This window comes from Phodopus roborovskii, unplaced genomic scaffold, assembly GCF_943737965.1.
Source record: "Phodopus roborovskii unplaced genomic scaffold, PHOROB, whole genome shotgun sequence".
Taxonomy (NCBI): domain Eukaryota; kingdom Metazoa; phylum Chordata; class Mammalia; order Rodentia; family Cricetidae; genus Phodopus; species Phodopus roborovskii.
In genome coordinates this window covers 20,221,501-20,240,382 of record NW_026126549.1, presented here as the reverse complement: position 1 = coordinate 20,240,382, position 18,882 = coordinate 20,221,501, and the positions used below count along the sequence as shown (strand labels likewise).

At 50.8% G+C, this 18,882-nt stretch overlaps 1 protein-coding gene across 3 annotated transcripts in view; it reads right to left on the bottom strand.

The window, feature by feature from the left end:
• Camk2a (calcium/calmodulin dependent protein kinase II alpha) overlaps positions 1–18,882 on the bottom strand; it is a 58,096-nt gene that overhangs the window by 30,790 nt on the left and 8,424 nt on the right. For all 3 annotated transcript variants that reach the window (XM_051200760.1, XM_051200761.1, XM_051200762.1), the window contains exons 2-6: positions 11,558–11,652; positions 5,564–5,623; positions 1,743–1,797; positions 944–1,009; positions 772–844 (exon numbers count right to left, since the gene is read on the bottom strand). In XM_051200760.1, coding sequence (XP_051056717.1) covers positions 772–844; positions 944–1,009; positions 1,743–1,797; positions 5,564–5,623; positions 11,558–11,652 — 349 coding nt within the window. The remainder of the gene's footprint in view (positions 1–771; positions 845–943; positions 1,010–1,742; positions 1,798–5,563; positions 5,624–11,557; positions 11,653–18,882) is intronic.

The window sequence follows — 18,882 nt, the reverse complement described above, 5'->3', positions numbered from 1 at the left end:
TGACAAACCCCTTGGATTCTGTCCATTTCCTGTTTTGTAAAATGAGGGCTCTATGAGTTACTGACTGCTGGTGCTGTAAGGCTGACAGAGGGTGTCCATGAGGTTCGTACTTATAGGGCAAAGCTATGCAGCCCATGACAGTGCTAGACTTCTTACCCAGGAGCAAGAGTAACAGGATGCCTTATCCCAGCGATTTTAAGCAAGACAGTCCAACCAAGGGGTTGGAAAGATGGCTCGATGGTTAAGGGCACAGGCTGCTCTTCCAGAGGACCAGGGTTTGAGTCCTAGTGCCCACATGAAGGCGTACAAACTGTAACTCCAGTTCTAGGGGGTCCAATGCCCTCTTCTGGCCTCCACAATCAATCACCAGGCATGCATGTGGTGCACACACATGATATACATGCATACAGGCAGGCAAAACACTCATACACATAAAGTAAATAAACCTTCAAAAAAGAAAAAAAAAAAAGCCAAGTAGTTACAAGGCAGCAAGCTGGGTTCTGCTGGTTTCCAGCCCACTTGGCAGCCTCAGTCTGATGCACCTCGCCTGCCTGGCACAAACAGCATGGGGAAGAGGCCAGAGGCCTAGTAGTCCTAACTCCCTGAACTCAGTTTCCTGACCTGACAGCCTTGACGGCTGGAAAACACAGCCACCCACCTCAAGGTGGAGAAATTAAATGAATTCTGGGAATGCAGAGCAGGTGGTGCCTGTTATGGGGGCAGGAGGGGGGTGCAGAAGCAAGGGGGCCTGGCTTCTCCAGGGTCGCTCACCTTCAGGTCTCGGTGCACCACCCCCATCTGGTGACAGTGCAGCACGGCCTCCAGGATCTGCTGGATACAGTGACTGGAGAGAAAGGGGAGGGGTCAGGCCCCTGGGCAAGCTGGCTGCAGACAAAGGTACACTCCCTGCAGGCGCCTCTGCCGGCCTGCTCCTGATACTCACCTGGCATCAGCCTCGCTGTAATACTCGCGGGCCACGATGTCCTCAAACAGCTCCCCACCAGTGACCCTGGGGAGACAGGCACGGAGTCACCCTTCCACTGAGACTCCAGGTGCCACCTGGCCTGGAGGAACTTTCTGGAAATCATCCGAGAAGGGCAGGGGCCAGGGACTTTAGAATCTCTGCCGCCCATGCCCTGTCTCTGCCTGGTGCCTTTCCCTCCTCTCACTGGGTCCAGACTGGTGGGGACAGTAGCTCAGAAATAGCCATTGGATCCATCAGACCCCTGGAAGCCCATGGGCCATTTGGTTTTGCTTAGCTTATTTCTCACTTTTCTTTTTCTTTTTAAATCATTTTTATTTTTTAAGTGAGTGGAAGCTATGGAGATTGCTCATGTGCTCCTGTCCTCACCATGTGCCCTCCCCTCTATTCAACATCGCTGTGTTTTACAGACAAGGCCAGCATCCTCACTAGTTGCTACTGCCCGCCCAAGAACAACCGAAGCCTGTCATTTTGCTCCAGCTTTGGCAAACCAGATTTCAAAATGAAACTTGATATCACCACCATGAACGGCAAGGCAGCATCACTGGCCACAAATAGAGAAGCAAAAATAAACGGATGATGCTGGTTGACTGTGTCTGGTGTTTTAAACAGAACGACCAGCTTGCACAGCTTGGGTAGCAGCCTGCTACACTTAGGGGAACTCTGCACAGCCTGAGAACATTTAGACCAAGTCATGGGTCATCCCTGCCTAGGCACCCTTCTCCCGTGGCACATTGGAGTGTATGTGAAAAAGACTCACAGATCGAAGATAAGGTAGTGGTGTCCCTCCTCGGAGATGCTGTCATGGAGCCGGACTGTGGGCAGGACCAAACAGCTGGTTACACGGTGGTTCACTGGTCTCCACCTTCTCTATCCCTGTCAGACTCCTGGAACCACCACCTCAACCCTCCGTCCCTAAGCACAAACTTTGACAGAAGCAAGTGGAATGGGCTCACCACACCAAGACCTCCAGCATTACTGAAAGGGGATGAGGCGTAAACACTGAAGACCTCTGTGTGTCAGCGTGGTCCCTCTCCCTGTCCCAACCCTCAGTATTGTTGCTGAGCAAGCCAGAGTGGTACAAGAGCCTGCGGTGCCAGTCTCTGCCACAGCTGCCTGTGTGACGGTGGGTGGACAAGTTGCTATGCCTTTCTGAACTTCTTTCTTCCTTATTCAGACTTTGCTAGCTTGTCACAAGAGTCCCATGAGGTGTGTAGTCATACCCCCTCAGTGCTGGCCCTGCATTAACACCCCTGCTCTGCTGGCAATCTGAGAGACAATGGTGTCCCAGGGGCAGGAGTGAAGGGAGACAGCGGTTGGTCCCTGAACCCTGATGGCTGCAAATTTGTCATCTCTTCACACCTCATTTACCAGGAACAGAAAGGCAAGGCTCCCAGGAATCCAGAGCTCCCTAAATTGCCCAGCTTTTAAAAGAAGGGCCTGGGGCCTAGGACTGACTCTGGAAGCTACATCCTGTCAGCCAAGAACCAGTTCTCAAAAGCTAAGGTGCCAGTCCTTCTCTGTGTCATAGACCAGGCCGTCAGTGTAAAGGGAGGGGTGGCGGTGGTGGGTGGGGGTTGGCTGGGACAATTAGGATCCTCCTGCATAATAGAAGCCACACAGCTGTTGGAATGATTCGGAAGTTCATCCTCTGGTTTGGAATCTTCTCCAAATTATGTCATTTGGTGAAAAGGCAAAGTGTAAAGCCGTGGAGTTCTTTCTAAGAAGATGTTTGAGCTTAAATCCCATGCAAGTCTGTCTGGGAAGATGGAGAGAAGTGGGCAATAGGGTTGTAGTCTCCCCTCTCACTGGAAACCACAGCTGGGTGTGTGCCGATGGCCTTGAGCTACAACTCAGTATGGAGCCTTTGAGTGTCTCATGGCCCTCAACTCGTACATAAACTTGGTGGGCTGAGAGGCAATGCCTGAGTGGATGTCCCAAGGGCCAGGAGGTAGAAGATGATGGAGTGGGGGTGGTTGCACAGAAATGGAAAGAGTAAGACCTTGTCCTTTTCTATAGTGCCGGGATTAAACAGAGTAAAGGAAGTGCTCTACCACTGAGCTGCAGCCCCAGACCTTGGTTTGTTGCTGTCCTTGCTAGTTATTGTTAGTCTGTTTTTAGGGAAGGTTGTCTTGCGAAGCTCAGTCTAGCCTCAAATTCACAATCCTCCTGCCTCCTAAATGCTGGGATTACACGCATGTCATTTGTCTGAAGTGTTAAGCCAATACATTCTCTTTTAGAGTCTTGCTTTTGTTTTTATTTATATGTCTCTTCGTGTGTGTGAACATGTCTGCATGTGTACATGAGTGTAGGTACCAGCAGAAGTCAAAAGGCCTCCGGTCCCCTGGAACTGGAGTTTCAGGTGGTTGTGAGGCACCTGATGAGGCCAGTTCCTCTGCAAGAGCAGTTAAGGGCTCTTAATCACTGAGCCAACTTGCCAGCTGGTGAAAGCATTCTTAGCTGCTGATAAGCTGTTATAGCTTTGGGTATGAAGTGTCTCCCAAGAAGGCTCATGTGTTAAAGACTTGATCTCCAGTGAGCAGTGCTATGAGGAGTGATTGGATCATGGGGATACAACCTCACTCATTTTTTAATGTATGCTTCCACTGAGGAGTTCATAGCTGAATGGGCTATCTCTTCCCCATCCCACACTATTCATTGAACTCTTGGGTTGTGAAGAGCCCCATTAAGGTTTCCCACACTCTGGCATGGGCATGGACTTCTGGGGTCTGTCTATTACAAGAGGTGATGGTACCACCCTTGCCCAGGCAGGAACAGAAAGGTAAAAGGTCTGCAGACACAGCTGATCAGGCTGTGCTGAGATCCCCACTTTCATGCCCTGGGATAGGGCAGTGGACACAAGCAGATAACAGCCCATTCACCTTGCCTGAACTGCCAAGCAGGCTAAAATCTTGTGAGGTTTCTCCAGGCATGAAGTCCTCTAGGTTCCTGCACCACATCTATATATGTTAGGTTTCTCTGGCAAGAGTATGCCAGCTTGGGGTGACCTGTTGGGCAAGGTCAAGGCCTTTCCAGCTCCCCAGCTGAGTTATGGCTTCTGCTCTGACATTCTTCTGGCTACATGCTCAACTCTGCTCTCCACAAGTAGTCGTGTTTAGTCCAGCCCATTCCTGCCCTCGTTTCTCCTGACAGTCTCAATGCCTTGAAGAGGTCTGGACATAGACACACACACACATACAGAGACATGTAGATATATATGTGTATGCATATCACACACATACACAGACACCACACATACACAGAGAGATACCACATTAGACACAGTCATACAGATACACACCACAGACACACAGAGAGAGAGAGAGAAACACAGAGAGGCACATATACACAAACAGAGAGAAACGTGCACACATAGACACTACACACAAACACATGCACAGATAGAGACGCAGACACAAACACAGATCTCTCTCTCACACACACACATCTGCATCATCATCATCATCATCATCATGTGTTTAGCACTCTCCCCCCAAGCTAACAGCCTCCATGAGGGCATGGGGTTTCTGTCAGAGCTCTCTGAAACCATCCATCAGCAGAGAGGGGGTAGAGGACCCAGGTGAGCAGAGCAGGGTCCAGCTAGGGCCCTTCTCCAGCTGTGGCCTTTGGCCTCTTCTCTGCTACTGGCCTGCCTCTGGCTGCTGTGCAGGGGAGGGAAGGGACCTCTGGTAAAAATAGCAGATGGTACACTCTCGCTGGGGAGAGTTAACCCTTCCTGCTCTGTGCAGAAGCCTGCTTCCCATCTGTGGGAGAAGGTACAGCTGTTGGAACAGGAGCTTCCTCATAGAACTCAGAGGCAGATCACCTGAAAACAAGCCCTGGAAACCAGCAGCTTAGCTTCCTCTTTGTGAGAAACTGTGAGAATTTCCACACCCCAGCCCATCTCAGGCCCAGAGAAGCAGAAGCTGCCCTGACCAAGATGCCCAGGTGACTCAAGGAGGACAAGCACTGGTGAAGACGAGGAAAGAGACTGTGAGAGGGTGGCATTCCCACCAGGGCCTCACAGCTATTCTGTGACAAACAGGACCTAAAAGTCCTGCTCCTCCCTGACTGACCGGGATCTGCAGGCCAGATGCCCTGGAGGGGAAGGGGCCGGAAGGCAATGAAGTGTGTTTCAGGGCCTTCCCATGGTCCTGCCACCACAGACCAAGCATCTCCAGAAGATTGCCCTCAGTCTAACTCTGGGGCAGGGGCCAAGCTTAGGCAAGAGGCAGGCGGGAGAAGAACTCAGAAACGGGACAGGGCCACAGATCCAGGCTGGCATTGCATGTGGTGCACCGGGGCGTGGGCCTTGCTGGTCAAGGCCAAGCTTCCCCCTGGCCTATTTTCATCTTTCTTTTTCAGCTTCAAGAGCTTTCCTGAAACAGCTTTTCTGAAGGAGGCTGCTGGCAGCGTGGGAGGGAAGAAGGGTCCTTTTTTCACCTTCCCCCAAAGCAAGCTGGTCCTGAGCAAGACGCCTCCTTTCCCATCTCCCTCAGCAGCCTCCATCCCCAGAGAAGACAGTGACTGCTCCCCACCACCCCACACTGTGCCAGGACCCCCTCAATCCCCAGGGCTCACCGATATTGGGGTGCTTCAACAAGCGGCAGATGCGGGCCTCTCGCTCCAGCTTCTGGTGATCTGAAATACAGATTCCCACATAAATCCTGGAGAAGTTAGACTCCCACCCTGCCTCTATTATCCTTGCCTCCCAGGGTGGCCCCAGGCACTAGAAAAGGTGGCCCATATACCAGGGCTTCTGAGTTCCCAGAAAGGGCAAGTGGGTGGTGGGGACCTACATGAGCCTCTCTCCCTCTGTAGGCCTCAGTACCCAGGGCTCTTCTAGGAGAGCCTTCTCCAACCCCTTCTTGCATGATGAGGCCCAACCACCCCAAGGTCTGGAGCCCTGGCATACAACAATGCCCTGTAACTCCCCCAGGCCTGCTCTCAAACATGAGCTCCAGGCAAATGAGCTGCAAAGTTTATCCTTCTTGGTTCCCCTCTGGGAGACACCAGTTCACTCAGAAGGCACATCATATCACCAGCCATTACTAGATCCTACTGCCCCTTGATGTCATTGGCTTCTAGAAGCCAACCCTGATTTATGCCTGTAGGGACCCTCCTCTGTGCTCCAGAGATTAGGCAACATCTCCATGTCTTATAGAACCAACATCTTTGGACAGGGTCTCTGTTGTATCACCTGCATCTGCTTGAATGCTTGGTACATGCTAGTTATTCAAGAAATCAGCAGATGGATGGATGGATGGATGGATGGATGGATGGATGGATGGATGGATGAGGCAAGATTCTTATGGTAGTTTTCTTCGGAAGAGCTGTACTCCAGCAGCCCTCCATTTCATAGGACACTTGAACCAGGGACAGACATCTCCAAAGACTTACAGGGTAGAATTTAGTATGTCGCCCCCTTGGGGCTGGCCCAGAGCTGCACACCTGCCTGCCAGGACCTCTGTCCAGGACTCCCTGTCTCCCAGCCACCTGTAAGAGCTTGTGTAAACTCTGTTGCCTGCTTGGTTTCTGCCTCAGTCTACTAGGAACCATGTAGCCACCACCCCAGTCAGTGTCTGCCATGGTGGTCTGTGGTGCCACAATCCCCAAGCCAGTGGCAATCTTAGGGCTGCAGTGGCCATCGTGCATTCTTCAATGTCCTTTGTGCCGTTCTTCCAGAATTCAGTAGTTAATCCTTGAGCTAAGGGAACAAAACATTTATAGAGAAATTGCTAGCAAATGTGGAATGGAGGTTGAGTATCCTTTGTCCAAAATGCTCAGAAACAGGGACCAAAAGTGCTTGAGATCTGGGGTTTTGGAATATATACATATACATGATGAGTTGTCCTGAAAAAAGGGACTGCAGTCTAATGATAGTGTATGTATGTGAAACATACACACACACACACACACACACACACACACACACACACTCTAAGGGTAATTTGACTGCAGTATGTGTGCTGCCAAAGTCAGCACCTAAGGGTAACTTTATATGACATTTTTCATGCTGCTGTACACAAAACCCAGTTGTTTTCTGGTGTGGAATGTCCCATTGGCTGCATCACATCCATTCTCAGATTTTCTTAGGATTTTCTAGTTGGAGATTCTCAACCTGAATTTACTTGATATCAGGCACAGGGCAGAACATTTGCGTACCATTCAAGCAATCCTTAGGGGATACTGTCATTTTTCTGGCTTCGCAGAGGAAGGAAGAGCCAAGGGCCCTGTCAGGCAGTGTGATTGGACTGTTCTCTGTACCTGACTGAGAACCACAACTCCTGCCTGCCTGTGTCCTAATGGGAAATTGGAGCCCATAGAAGGACACTCATGCTACAGTCTAAGGCTGACCCAGGACTAAAACTTCACCACAGGACGGCCCCTCCAGAGCAGGATGGCGAGGATAGAGAAAGCCCTTCTTTCCCCTGCTCACCCCACTGAATCAATTGCTGGCTGCCCTCTGTGGACTGCAGAAGCCAAGATCAATGCTCAAATGTGGCTTTACCAATGGCAAAGCAATTAAGTTCAATTCTGATTTGACAGGCTCAGCTCCCCAGCTGAAAAGCTACTGCAGGCTGCAGCAAGTGGTGATGGAGTGTAAGGCTAGATTAGCTCCACATACCCTTCCCACCCCTCCCTTCCAGCCTCCTTCAACACCCTCAGGTGTGGGGTAATGACCCAGACCAGGCCCCTCCCAGCATGCACTTCACCATAGCAGAGATCTTCAGAGGCAAGGACCGGCCCGGCCCGTCAGAAGGAATGGGATTCTCTGGCCCAGGCAGCACATTCCAAGGCATAGAGCACTATCTAAATCTGAAATTGTGCCGTGCCCTGCACATGAGGTGACTCAGGAATGCAGTCCCACTGATAAACTATACAGGGGGTGGGCAAGACACTGGTCACGAACCCGTTAACTCCGATTACCAGACCTCCCTGCTGGAATTGCCACGTCCTTGTTTTTAAGACTGTGATGCTGGGCAGACAGGCACGGTACAAGACATCCTACTTGGTGACTTTCCCTGTTAGCCACACCCATCTGCTGCATGGGAACAGAACATCCAGCAGGATTTCCTAGCCCTGTTTGCAAGTTTTTATTTGCTAATGCACTGAGGGCTGGTTCTCTTGAGTGTTCCTGCTCTGGGTATAGGAAGAGAAAAGTGAGGCCTGGTAATAAAAGAGTGGTCCCTCTCCCTTCATCAGTGCCACTGATCAAGGCAGCCAAACCGTTTCAGAACTTAGAGCTCTGAGGACATCACTTCTAGACTGATCAAGTCTCCATCCTAGCTGTTTGTCTCTGGTGGTCAAGGCTGTGTGTGTGTGTGTGTGTGTGTGTGTAAATAAGGCCCTATCACTCCTGGGTATCCAACAGCTTCTCAATGTATTTATGCTACAACCCAAGGCCCTAGCTAACATCTTAGCCACAAAGCCCAATCACATTCACCTCTTTCTGGCCATGCTTCTTTGTTGGTTTGTTTTTGGTTTGCTTGGTTGGTTGGTTGGTTTTTGAGACAGGGTTTCTGGCTGTCCTGGAACTCCCTCTGTAGACCAGATGACCTCAGACTCAGAGATCTGCTTGCCTCTGTCTCCTGAGTGCTGGGACTGAAGGTGTGCACTGCCACCACCTGGCTATACCATGCGTCTTATCTTAGGACCTCTGTCTTGCTCTGGCCTCTTCCTAGAGTGTTCCTCCCCTGGGCCTTCTTCTACTGCTTCCACCTCCTCAGACAGATCCCATCACAAAGTCACTTCCCCAGAGAGCTTCCCCAGCTGCCTTTCCTAAGAGTGTCCCTCTGCCTGTCACTTCTCCATTACCAGGTCTGGCCTTTCTTTCTTTTAAACAGAGTCTCTCTATGTTATAATCCTGGCTGTCCTAGAACTCACTGTATAGATGAGGCTGGTCTTGAACTCAAAACCATGTGCCACCATACCAGTCTGAATTTCTTGGTGACACTCCTCAGTTCTTCGCTCTGCCTAGTTTATAGGTGTGCTTCATGTCTCATTCCCAAGGAAACAGGCCCAGTGGAACAGCGCCTTGTCCCCTGGTTACTGCCAAGTTCCAGGAGCCTAGCATGGAGCTTCCGAGAGGCTCGTCCAAACTCCTAGCACAGGCAAACGGCATAGCTGCGTGTCAGTGTTAGCTCCTGCTAATAAATGCACTGATAATCAATTAGTGCATGACTCAGTCCCAGCCCACAGTGATGAGACATCCAAGCAAGTTCAGAGTTTCCACACCCTGCCTGGTACCTGAGAACATGGCCCTAATACCCATGATGACACCTTGGGGGGACCTTCATCCTTCTCTGGCCTCCTCAGGGTATTGAGGCCAAATTGGAGAAAGTCTAGTTCCTGGAGCCAGACAATCCCAGTAGGGTCAGGCAGGACCAGAGCCATACAAGCACACAGCAGGATACAGAGAGGCTGGGCTCCTGCAAACAGGTTTGTAGCAGAAGGGATGAAAAGTGGGGGTGGGCACTGGGAGCAAAACAGGCCCCTCCCCATCCTAAGATATGAGAGAAATCATCCAAAGACCGGAGGGGCCAGGAGAGTGTGGGGAAAACAAAGTCAAGAATCCCAAAGCCTCCCGAGGTCCCTAGGAAGCTCAGAGATCACTCCGGAGCCTGTGTTGTGAGTCTGTGCCTAGAGCCTGACAAGACCACCCCTGACCATTGCACCAACCACATCTGTGTGCCCAGAGTCCTCAGGACGTCCATAGAGCAACTGGCGGGGTCTAGCCCGAAGCCCATGGCTGCCATCAACATGCCAGGATTTTTGCTGCCCAGGAGCCTCACTGAGACTATTCAGCTCCAGGGTGAAGCTCTGGCAATTGCATTTTGTTTTTAAGACTAGAATTGGGGAACAGCGGGGATGTGAACAGGCAAAAATTTCACGTTTCATTCTATTTGCTTGTGGTCCCTTTGAGTGACATTATGAAGGTTTTGTTCTTAAGAACTAATTTTAAAAGACATAATAAAAATATCTCCCGGAGTTGGGAACTACTTGCTAGAAGAGGCCATGTGGAGTGTCCTAGGGGAAGCCACAGCTTGCTGGGAGGGGCGAAATGAAGCCCTGGGTGGGTCCAGCTCCCGCTGGGAGCTGCAGGAAGTCATCCCAGAGAGCCAGCAGGAGAAGTTTAGAGAATAGTGCCAAATGTGACAGCTTTAAAGCCCCCTGTGGAGGTGAGTGACACACAGAGACCTGCCAAAGGAATCTCTGCTCTCTGCCCTGCTGGGCCAGAGGGCTGGCAGGCAAGGAGAAAGTTCCCTTATACTGCTCAGCTCCCCTGCTCCTAGCCTCCTAGGCAGGGTCACTTTCCTCCAAGGAGGTCAAGGTCTTAACAGATAGACAGAGAAGGCTTAGGTAGTAAGTGCCTGACACAAACAGCGTGAGTCTTCACTGCCCAGGATGTTTAGTCACCTTCCCAAACAGTAGTCATGGCCTCTGTCTCTCTATGCATGTCCCCTGAGATGGTGGTGAACTGATCCAAGAACCCCAGCGTGAACTCCCTGTACAGCATCCACAGGATCTTCATAAGCTTGTGCCTGCTGGGCCCTCATCCTGACACAGCAACAGCCTACTAAACACTTAGACACTGTACCTCTCTCCCATGAATCTCCACCCATCTCACCCAACCGAATTCTCCTCATACCAGTCTTCAAGGCATCTGTTTGGGGTGGATGTTCGATTGCCAATAAACCCACTACTGTCCTAAACACTTGGGAATGACCAGGACTCTTCTGGACAGAGTCCCCAAACTCCACTGGACCTGGCCATCTTACTAAGATACAAGTTTAACTGTTTTAGGCCTGAATGGGGGGCATCTCCCAGGGAAGGCTGCTGCTACTGGCCAGGGTCATTCTAAGGTTTAAGGGACAAAACGTTCCTCAAGCCCCTGAAGGTAGAACTAGCTGGGTGTCCTTTTCAAAAGCAGGCCACACCTCAGAGCACCTGTGTGAAATCCTGTGTGGTGGGAACAGCCACAGACAGGTTGCTCTGACAGCACTGAGGCCTGCAGAGGGCGCTGTCCTGGGTGCTGAGCACAGAGCAGTGGGTGAGTCCTGTCCACTCTGTTGGGACTCACAGTCACCACAAACCAGGGATTGAACAAGGAGCCAAAGAGGTGAACAGAAGGAAGTGAGCCAAGGGAAGGCTACATGGAAATCAAAAACAGTGGAAAGAGGAAAATGGAGACTGAGCCGATATGACTGCTCCCGGGGTGTAACCCTGAGGAGAGAGCCTGGGAGGAGGAAAAGGGCTGCCCATAAAAGAAGCCTGGCTGAACGAACACTCGGGCAGAGATGTGGCAAAGGTTAGGAGGCAAGCCATGAAGGGCATGACAGAGGAGAAGGGAGAGAGGGATTACCACTGAGGGCCTGGCCTATCTGGGAGGCGCTGTAGTCTCTAGCCTAGGCTCCCTGAGGATGGGAAGTGGGGGATCTATTCCCTCAGAAGGAAGAGCCTCCGCTGATCCTGTCAACAGTGTCTCCCAGAGGTCAAGCTTGGGATTCGGGTCTAGAGCAAGAACGATGGCAGCCTAGACAGCTGGCAGTGGGCGGGCAGCCCAGAGCCTACCTCTGGCTGAGAGCTTCTTGGTGTTGATGATCTTGGCAGCATACTCCTGGCCAGCCAGCACCTTCACACACCTGCGCACCACGGAGAAAGCTCCCCTGGAGGACAGAGAACAAGATACAGTGAGGAGCCTGAGAGCTGTATCCCCGGGCTACCAAGAGCTCCTACAGTTGAACCACACAGGAAGGGAGCCATTCCTTGGAGCCACCTATGTTGCAAAGGCTGCAGGGCCTGCCTTAGGGTAGCACAGGTCAGGAAGATCTTGACAGGGCTTCAAATCCTTGGTCTCATGCAAGAGGAGCCTTCTGGGTCTGAAAAAGTTAGGTCACCAAGTTATAAAACATTAGAAGCCTGGAGTGAGAACCATGGAATCTGGGTCTCTGGGAATCTTTAGAGCTTTGTTCTTTGAACAAGTAATACATCACACAGCTCCGGGTTCAAAGGAAGTAAATACATAGACCCTGAAATGTCCTTCCCTTACTCCTAGGCCCCAGCCTGCGAGGGGTGCTCTTCACCATGGCCTCTATTGCTGGGGCCTGGAGTCCCTCCTTGCAGATCCTTCCCTCACACACAGCACCAGGTAGGTGTGTGTTTGCTTCTTTCTGCAGTTAACTTTGTTTTTCCGTTGTGACTGGGTCTGACCACATAGCCCTGGCTGGCCAGGAACTCAGATCCACCCACCTCTGCCTCCCAAGTGTGGGACTAAAGTCATGCATCACCACTCAATGTAGTTGATATATTTTGAAGGCCCTCCCTCATAAAAGGTTCTTTGTTACATAATATGTAATTATATGACTGTCCTATAGCCTAGTGGCCTGGCTAGTTTCCTCATTGAAGTACCCTACTGAAAGGTAGCTGAGCTAGGTTCAATCTCTAGCTATTAGAAACAACATTCCAATGACCTTGTATGTATGTGTGCATTAGAATTGTGTTAACCCTAGCACCCTGGAGACAGAGGCAAGCAGATCTCTCTCTCTCTCTCTCTCTCTCTCTCTCTCTCTCTCTGAGTTCAATGCCAGCCTGGTATACCTAGTATGTTCCAGGACAGCCAGGGACTACATAAAGAGACCCTGTGTCAAAAAACAAAAACAAACAACAACCAAAAACAGTTATTTCCTGTGTGTGTCTGAGTCAAAGGGATAAGTTCCATGTACTAATGGTTTTTGATTGGGTGAGGAAAGGCAGGTGGTATCTGGCAATTTTGATTGATAATGAAGTTGTACAAATTTCCCAATAGTATCTATTATGTGTTGACTCTGAAATATCCCCACAGACCGGTGTTTTGCTTCCTCATTCCCCAGCTGCTGGCACTGTTTCAGGCTGTGGAACTGTTGGGAAGTGAGGTGTGGTTGGCAGAAGCAGGTCTCTAGGGGCCAGCCTTAGGAGGGTCCACCTAGATCCGGATTTAGCCTTGTTCTCTGCTCCTCCTCATTCTCTCTCTCTCTCTCTCTCTCTCTCTCTCTCTCTCTCTCTCTCTCTCTCTCTCTCCAGGGTTTCTCTGTGTGTCCCTGGCTGTTCTAGAACTCACTCTGTAGACCAGGTTGACCTTGAACTCAGAGACCCGCCTGCCTCTTCCTCCCTGGTGCTGGGATCAAAGGTGAGCACCACCACACCCAGCTGTTCTCTGCTTCTTGACCTGTCTCGATGTGAACAGACTATCACGTGCTGCTACTTCCATGAGCTAAGCTGCTCTGCTGTGCCTGCCTAGTCACAAAGCACTGAAACCACAGGCCAAGTGAATCTTCCTCCCTGGAGCTGCTTCTGTCAGGCAGTTTTGCCACAGACATACAAAAAAAAAAAATCACTAATATAGTATGTGTATGTGTGTATGTGTGTACACACATATACAGACATATACACATACATACATATATATGTGGGCAACAATTTTTTCTGCCTTTGTCAATGTGGTTTGTTACTAAGCTTTTTTTTTTGTATTTGCTGGTAAGAGGAAATGGCAATTTGGTACAGATACAATTTTGTATGTGTGTGTGTGTGTGTGTGTGTGTGTGTGTGTGTGGTGCGTGCACAGGAGTGTGCCAATGTGTGTGCTCGTGCAAGCACTACAGAGGCCAGAGAAGGATGTCAGATATGTCTTCTTCTACCCCTCTTTGCCTTATTGCCTTGAGATACGGTCTTTCACTGACCTAGGAGCCAGCTATCCATCAAATTCCCAGGATCCTCCTGTTTCTGTGCCCCCAGTTCTGGGACTAAAAGCATATGCATCAGTGTTTGGCTCCTTATTTAAAAAGATTTTGAGCATAGAACTGAAGAAAATTAGTTGGAGGGCTTGATCTGAGCTTGAGCTACCATTTTGCACTCCACGAAGGACAGCTTGTCAACCCATCACATCACAGAAGAGAATTCTAAGGGGCATCACCATCATCACTGTCCTCACACCAATGACCAAAAGAGAGAACCTGGGGAGACTTCTCAGACTCAAGTGTGCCGCCATTGTATGAACCATCCAGACACAGTGCAAATTCATAGTTCAGAGGCCTCATATGTGGAGTGGGGATCAAGACACTGAGCTCCAGTGTGCAGCTCCATGTAGATTGCTCAAGTTCGCACTGCAGATTACAGAGCTGCACCTAGGCCTCTGCTCTTCTGGGTTTTTAACACCTGACACTGAGTACCACTCACTCCTGCTTCCTGTTGGCCACGCTGAGTTCCCAATGGCCCCCAAACTTCCACCCCCACACCTAAGATGATGAGCATGCCCAAGCCACAAGATGCTTAGATGATTCCTCTGAACCCTATTACCTGAAAAGCTGGGTAATAGTCTCTCTTTCTACCATTAACATGTGAAGCAGGAGCTATTGCCAATGGACCCCAAATGAAGCCTTCAGTCTGGCATAGACTCCAGATGAGCACAATCTAGCTGCTCAACACAGAGCAGCGAGAAGTAAGTGGGTGGGAAATGACAGCAAAGGACAATGAAGAAAAGAATGGCCAGAATCACAGGTACACTGAAGGCCTCACACAGTGATAGGTCTTCCCTGGGATGCTGCATTCCACCTGCTCTTCACCAATAAGAAAGCAGAGAGACCCCAGTCACCTCCTTGGGACACTGCCTCCACTCCAGGGCCTCCATTGTACTCCATGAAGTCCCTGTGTAGGAAAAGCTAACCTGTTGTTAGCCACCCCCCACAATACTGGCCACCAAATAAAAGTGGCTTCTTTTATGCTGACCAGTCCTCCTGCTGTCTGTATCCCCACTGAGTGTCTTACAAGTCAGTTATGATGCCCTCTAGAGTTAGGGAAGGTCTGGAGGTTAAGGGCTCTAATCCACAACACTATGCCCTCACTTCAGGTGCCAACTGTAGGAAGTGGTTCCCTGGGTCGCCCATACTCCCGTACAATTTTGCTGACAACTGGAAGTTCTTACTGCTGTTCTCAGATTGACGGATTTTCTATGATGGCTTAGAGGAACTCAGGGAAACACGTTTGCTCATTCATTACACAATATAAGACATGGTGAAGAATACAGATGAGCAGCTGGATGCAGGAGCAGAGGCCAAAGCCTGCGAGATTGGAGCACAGCTCCACCCCCACCGCCGGAGCTGAGATGTGGCACTCTGCTGCCACTTGGATGTGTTCCCGATCCCAGAAGGTGTCCTTACCCCCCACGCAGGGTCTTTGTGGAGACTTCATCATGTGACTGTGTCCAGTCACTAATTTGATTTCCAGTCCTCTCTCCCCACAGAATGAAATGAGGCTGAAGATTCCAAGCGTCCAATCAGCGCTTGGTTTTCCTGGTGGCCATCTCTATACAGAAACCCACAATGAGTCACCCCATAAGAGCCATTCTAGCACCTGGAAATCCCAGGGGGATAAGAGGTTTGTGGTGGGAACTGGAGTCAAAGACCAAATTGCAGAACAAGAAATACTCCATTCACCCTGAATACTCAGGAAACTGCAAGAGTTTTAGGAGCCCTGTAATTAAAAACCAGGTGAGAAGACTAAATGTGGGTTTTATTCTGTCTGTCTTCTGATCCCACCCCACCCCACCCTGGCCTTTATGGGGGCTGCTTACCCACTTTCTTGTCTCACCCAACAAATGCATCGTCAGGCACTTGGTATCTAGCACTTAGTGACCAACACTCAGCATCTGGAACCTAACATCTAGCACTTGGTACCCAGTGTCAAGTACTACTACCCAGCACCTCCATAAACAGAGCTTGGAAGATCAGACAGTGATTTTAAACACCAGTGAAGGGAACAGAAATGGGGCAGGAAGGAAGATTTCAGCCAGGAGCGTTGGGGACAGAAATAGGCATTTGAAGACAAGGAGACAACTGATATCTCAGAGGCATCCATCTTACCTAGGTACAGGAATGGGCCAGAAAACCATTATTAGGTTCCTGCCCAGCTAGAGACCTTGTTTCCCATGAGGCCTTAAAGGGAAATGTTTCAGTGGCCTCATCTGGGAAGGAGCTACCTAGTGACTGTAGGGCCTTGCCTTGTTCACCAGTACCCGGTCTACGGGCGTATTCACAGCTAGACCTCCATTAGTGTGAGTCAGGTGGATACAATCAATTGCAACAGTGAAACACACACACACACACACACACACACAGAGAGAGAGAGAGAGAGAGAGAGAGAGAGAGAGAGAGAGAGAGAGAGAATTAACTCTTTCCTTGCCAGGCAGTTATTTCCTGTCCAATTTCATATTCTACCTCCTGAAATCAACATTGATGGGAAGCTTCATGGCACCCAAGAAGCAGGGGCCTAGGAGCCACAAGAAAAGCCTCTGTCACTGAACAAGAACAGCCCAGCATGCAGGGATGCTGAGCCCCGAAGGACATCCTGAGCCTGTTGCCCCTGGGCAGAGATACATAGCCTTCCTCTGGTACTCAGAGGAGAAATTTCCCAACCGAGGACCCAGTTCCTGACCCCAGGATACAGACACTCTCAAGCCTGTGTACTGCTGACTCCTCTAGATCCCACAGCAACCTGAAAAAATCAGAATTACGAGCTCCACTTCACAGATCCGGAAACTGCAGCCCCAAGTGAGAAGGAATATTTCTAGGGAGGCAGAGAAGAGAACACAGGGCATTTTAGCCTTTCCTCCTGGTTCCCCTGAAGGCAGGAGAGAGGAGTCAAGAGATGGGGCTGTAGCTCACAGAGTCCCACCCAGGCTGTCCCCTACTGCCCTGTGACTCTGAACTTAGCCTCTGATTCTCTTTCTCCCCTAAAGAGGGCAGTGGCAGCACCACTCTGGGAGACTAGGAGAGGTGGTCGCTTCAGAGCATGTAGCCTGGGACTAGGACCACTGAGCACAGGACACAGCGGATGAATGGGGTTCCATCCACCCGTCATGGTGGGGGAATCAGACAAACAGGGTAGACAGAGTCAGGGGGCCAAACTGAGAGTGAGGCAGCCAGCTTTGCAGCTCACACTCCTGCTTCTTTCATCTTTCGTTAGGAAAAGCATGCTTGTTCATTCTTACCCTGCATCAGAAGTGACTGCAGCCCGGAAGCCTTGGCAAATGGAGGAGCCAACCCACTCCTCCCAGGCAGGGCTCTGAGCTGCACCGAGGCCAGCGGGTGGGTAGGCAGGCCAAGGCCTAGCAACAGAAAGACAGGCAGAGCAGGAGGCCAAGATGGAGACAGTAGGGGGAAGAAGTGGCCCCAGAAGAGAAAGACGGGATGCCAGAGTGGGTGGGGGGAGGTCTTGAGAATGCCTGTGAAAGTGTTCCTGGGTTCTTGATTGGGAGGGGGGGTGCTTCCTTAATCCAAGGTGGAGGGGTAGGCAGTGCCCCTGGGTGTAAAGAGGGAAAAGTGGTACATTGCTCCTAGGCACAAGGGAGCAGATGCTAATGATCCCCTGGCTCTTGCTGGGTCTGTGATACCATGAGGTCCAGGATGTGATTGATTCTGAGGTGTGTCACCCTCAGAATGTACCCATGCAATCAAGAGATAAAGTTAGGGAGAGGCATGCATATGTGACAAAGAATGCAGGCAGAGGGACTTTCAGATCTCAGCCATTCTGGGAGGACTTAGACAGGGGTAGGTGGACCCCATGGGCTTCAGTTTCTGATCACTGGCAGCATGGAGCTGAGGGGAGACTGAGGCTCGGTGGCACAGAGACCTGTCTGGCTTCAGTACTGTATCCTAGCCTATCACGCTGGCAAATGCAGCTCTAAAGAGCGGTCCAACCCGAGTTCAAATCACCTTTATTGTCCAGGCCCTTACTAGCCAGTGACGTCATCTTGGTCTGTCTGCCTCCTCCCCTCATAGAATGCGGACAATGAGTCCCCACCCTGAGCAGTTGCTTCAAGGACTCAAATGCGATAATGAGACAGACAATGTGTTCAGCGGAGTCCCTGGAGTATAGTAAATGCTCAAGAAAGGATGCCTTGTATGGGCATCATTACAGTCAAGAAGATGAAAACAGCCTCATCGGAAACAAAATGGACCCTGTCTGCTGAGCTTGGGGAGGAGGAGGAGGGGGGCCTGGTAAAGGGGAAGGGGCCTCTTCCCAGAGCTGTGGGGTCCCTCCTGAGTGTGTGCACCAGGAGTGAATGTGAGCAGTCAAGGAGGCCCCACCCAGCACCACGCAGACAGCATGAGGACTGAGCAAAGTGGCTCTACTGTGGAGAATGTGGAAACGTGCTAATGGGCTGTGAAGAGTGACTGGGAAATTGTTTTCTGGCTGACTAGCTGAGCTGGTGTCCTGGTGTCCTGGGTGTAGCCGGCTGCCAGCCACAGGTGCCCATAATTGTCTCTGGCCTGAAACCCCTTGCAGGGTTTCCATGGCAGCCAGGAGCAGCAACAAGGGCGTGAGATGGGAAATAAGAAGTCCTTGCCCAGGCTGGTTACAAACTGGCTTATCCATGTGGGCCTCAGTTTCCCTGTGTGAAAGAGGGGTATGATGAATCCTAATACTACTTCCTCCTGGACATCCCAAGACAGGTCATTCACCTTCCTCCAGAGCTTCTCAGGGTCTCAGCAGAGAGAAGCATTTCTTTGTGGAGACTTTCTGGGTACAGCCTACTCATGAACTTGCCCTGCACTCTGCACCCTTGGAGTCTGCTTGTCTGGCACCCCGACAGTCCTCAGGAATTCCCTTCATTGGTTGCTTTCATAAACACCCCTCCCCCGATAAAGAAAAGCGATGGCCTTCTAAACTCAGCAGCCTGGTTGCCTGATTCCCCCTCCCTTCCCGCTGCCAAACTCCCAGAACAAATGTCCGACATCCGCTGCCTCGTCTTCCCACCTCCTACACTCCGGGAACCCACCGCAATCTGGTCACCGCCCCCAAGACTCCATGGAAGAAATCCGTATGCCAGGCTCGCCCACCCAGTGCCTCTCCTTCCCCCAGCC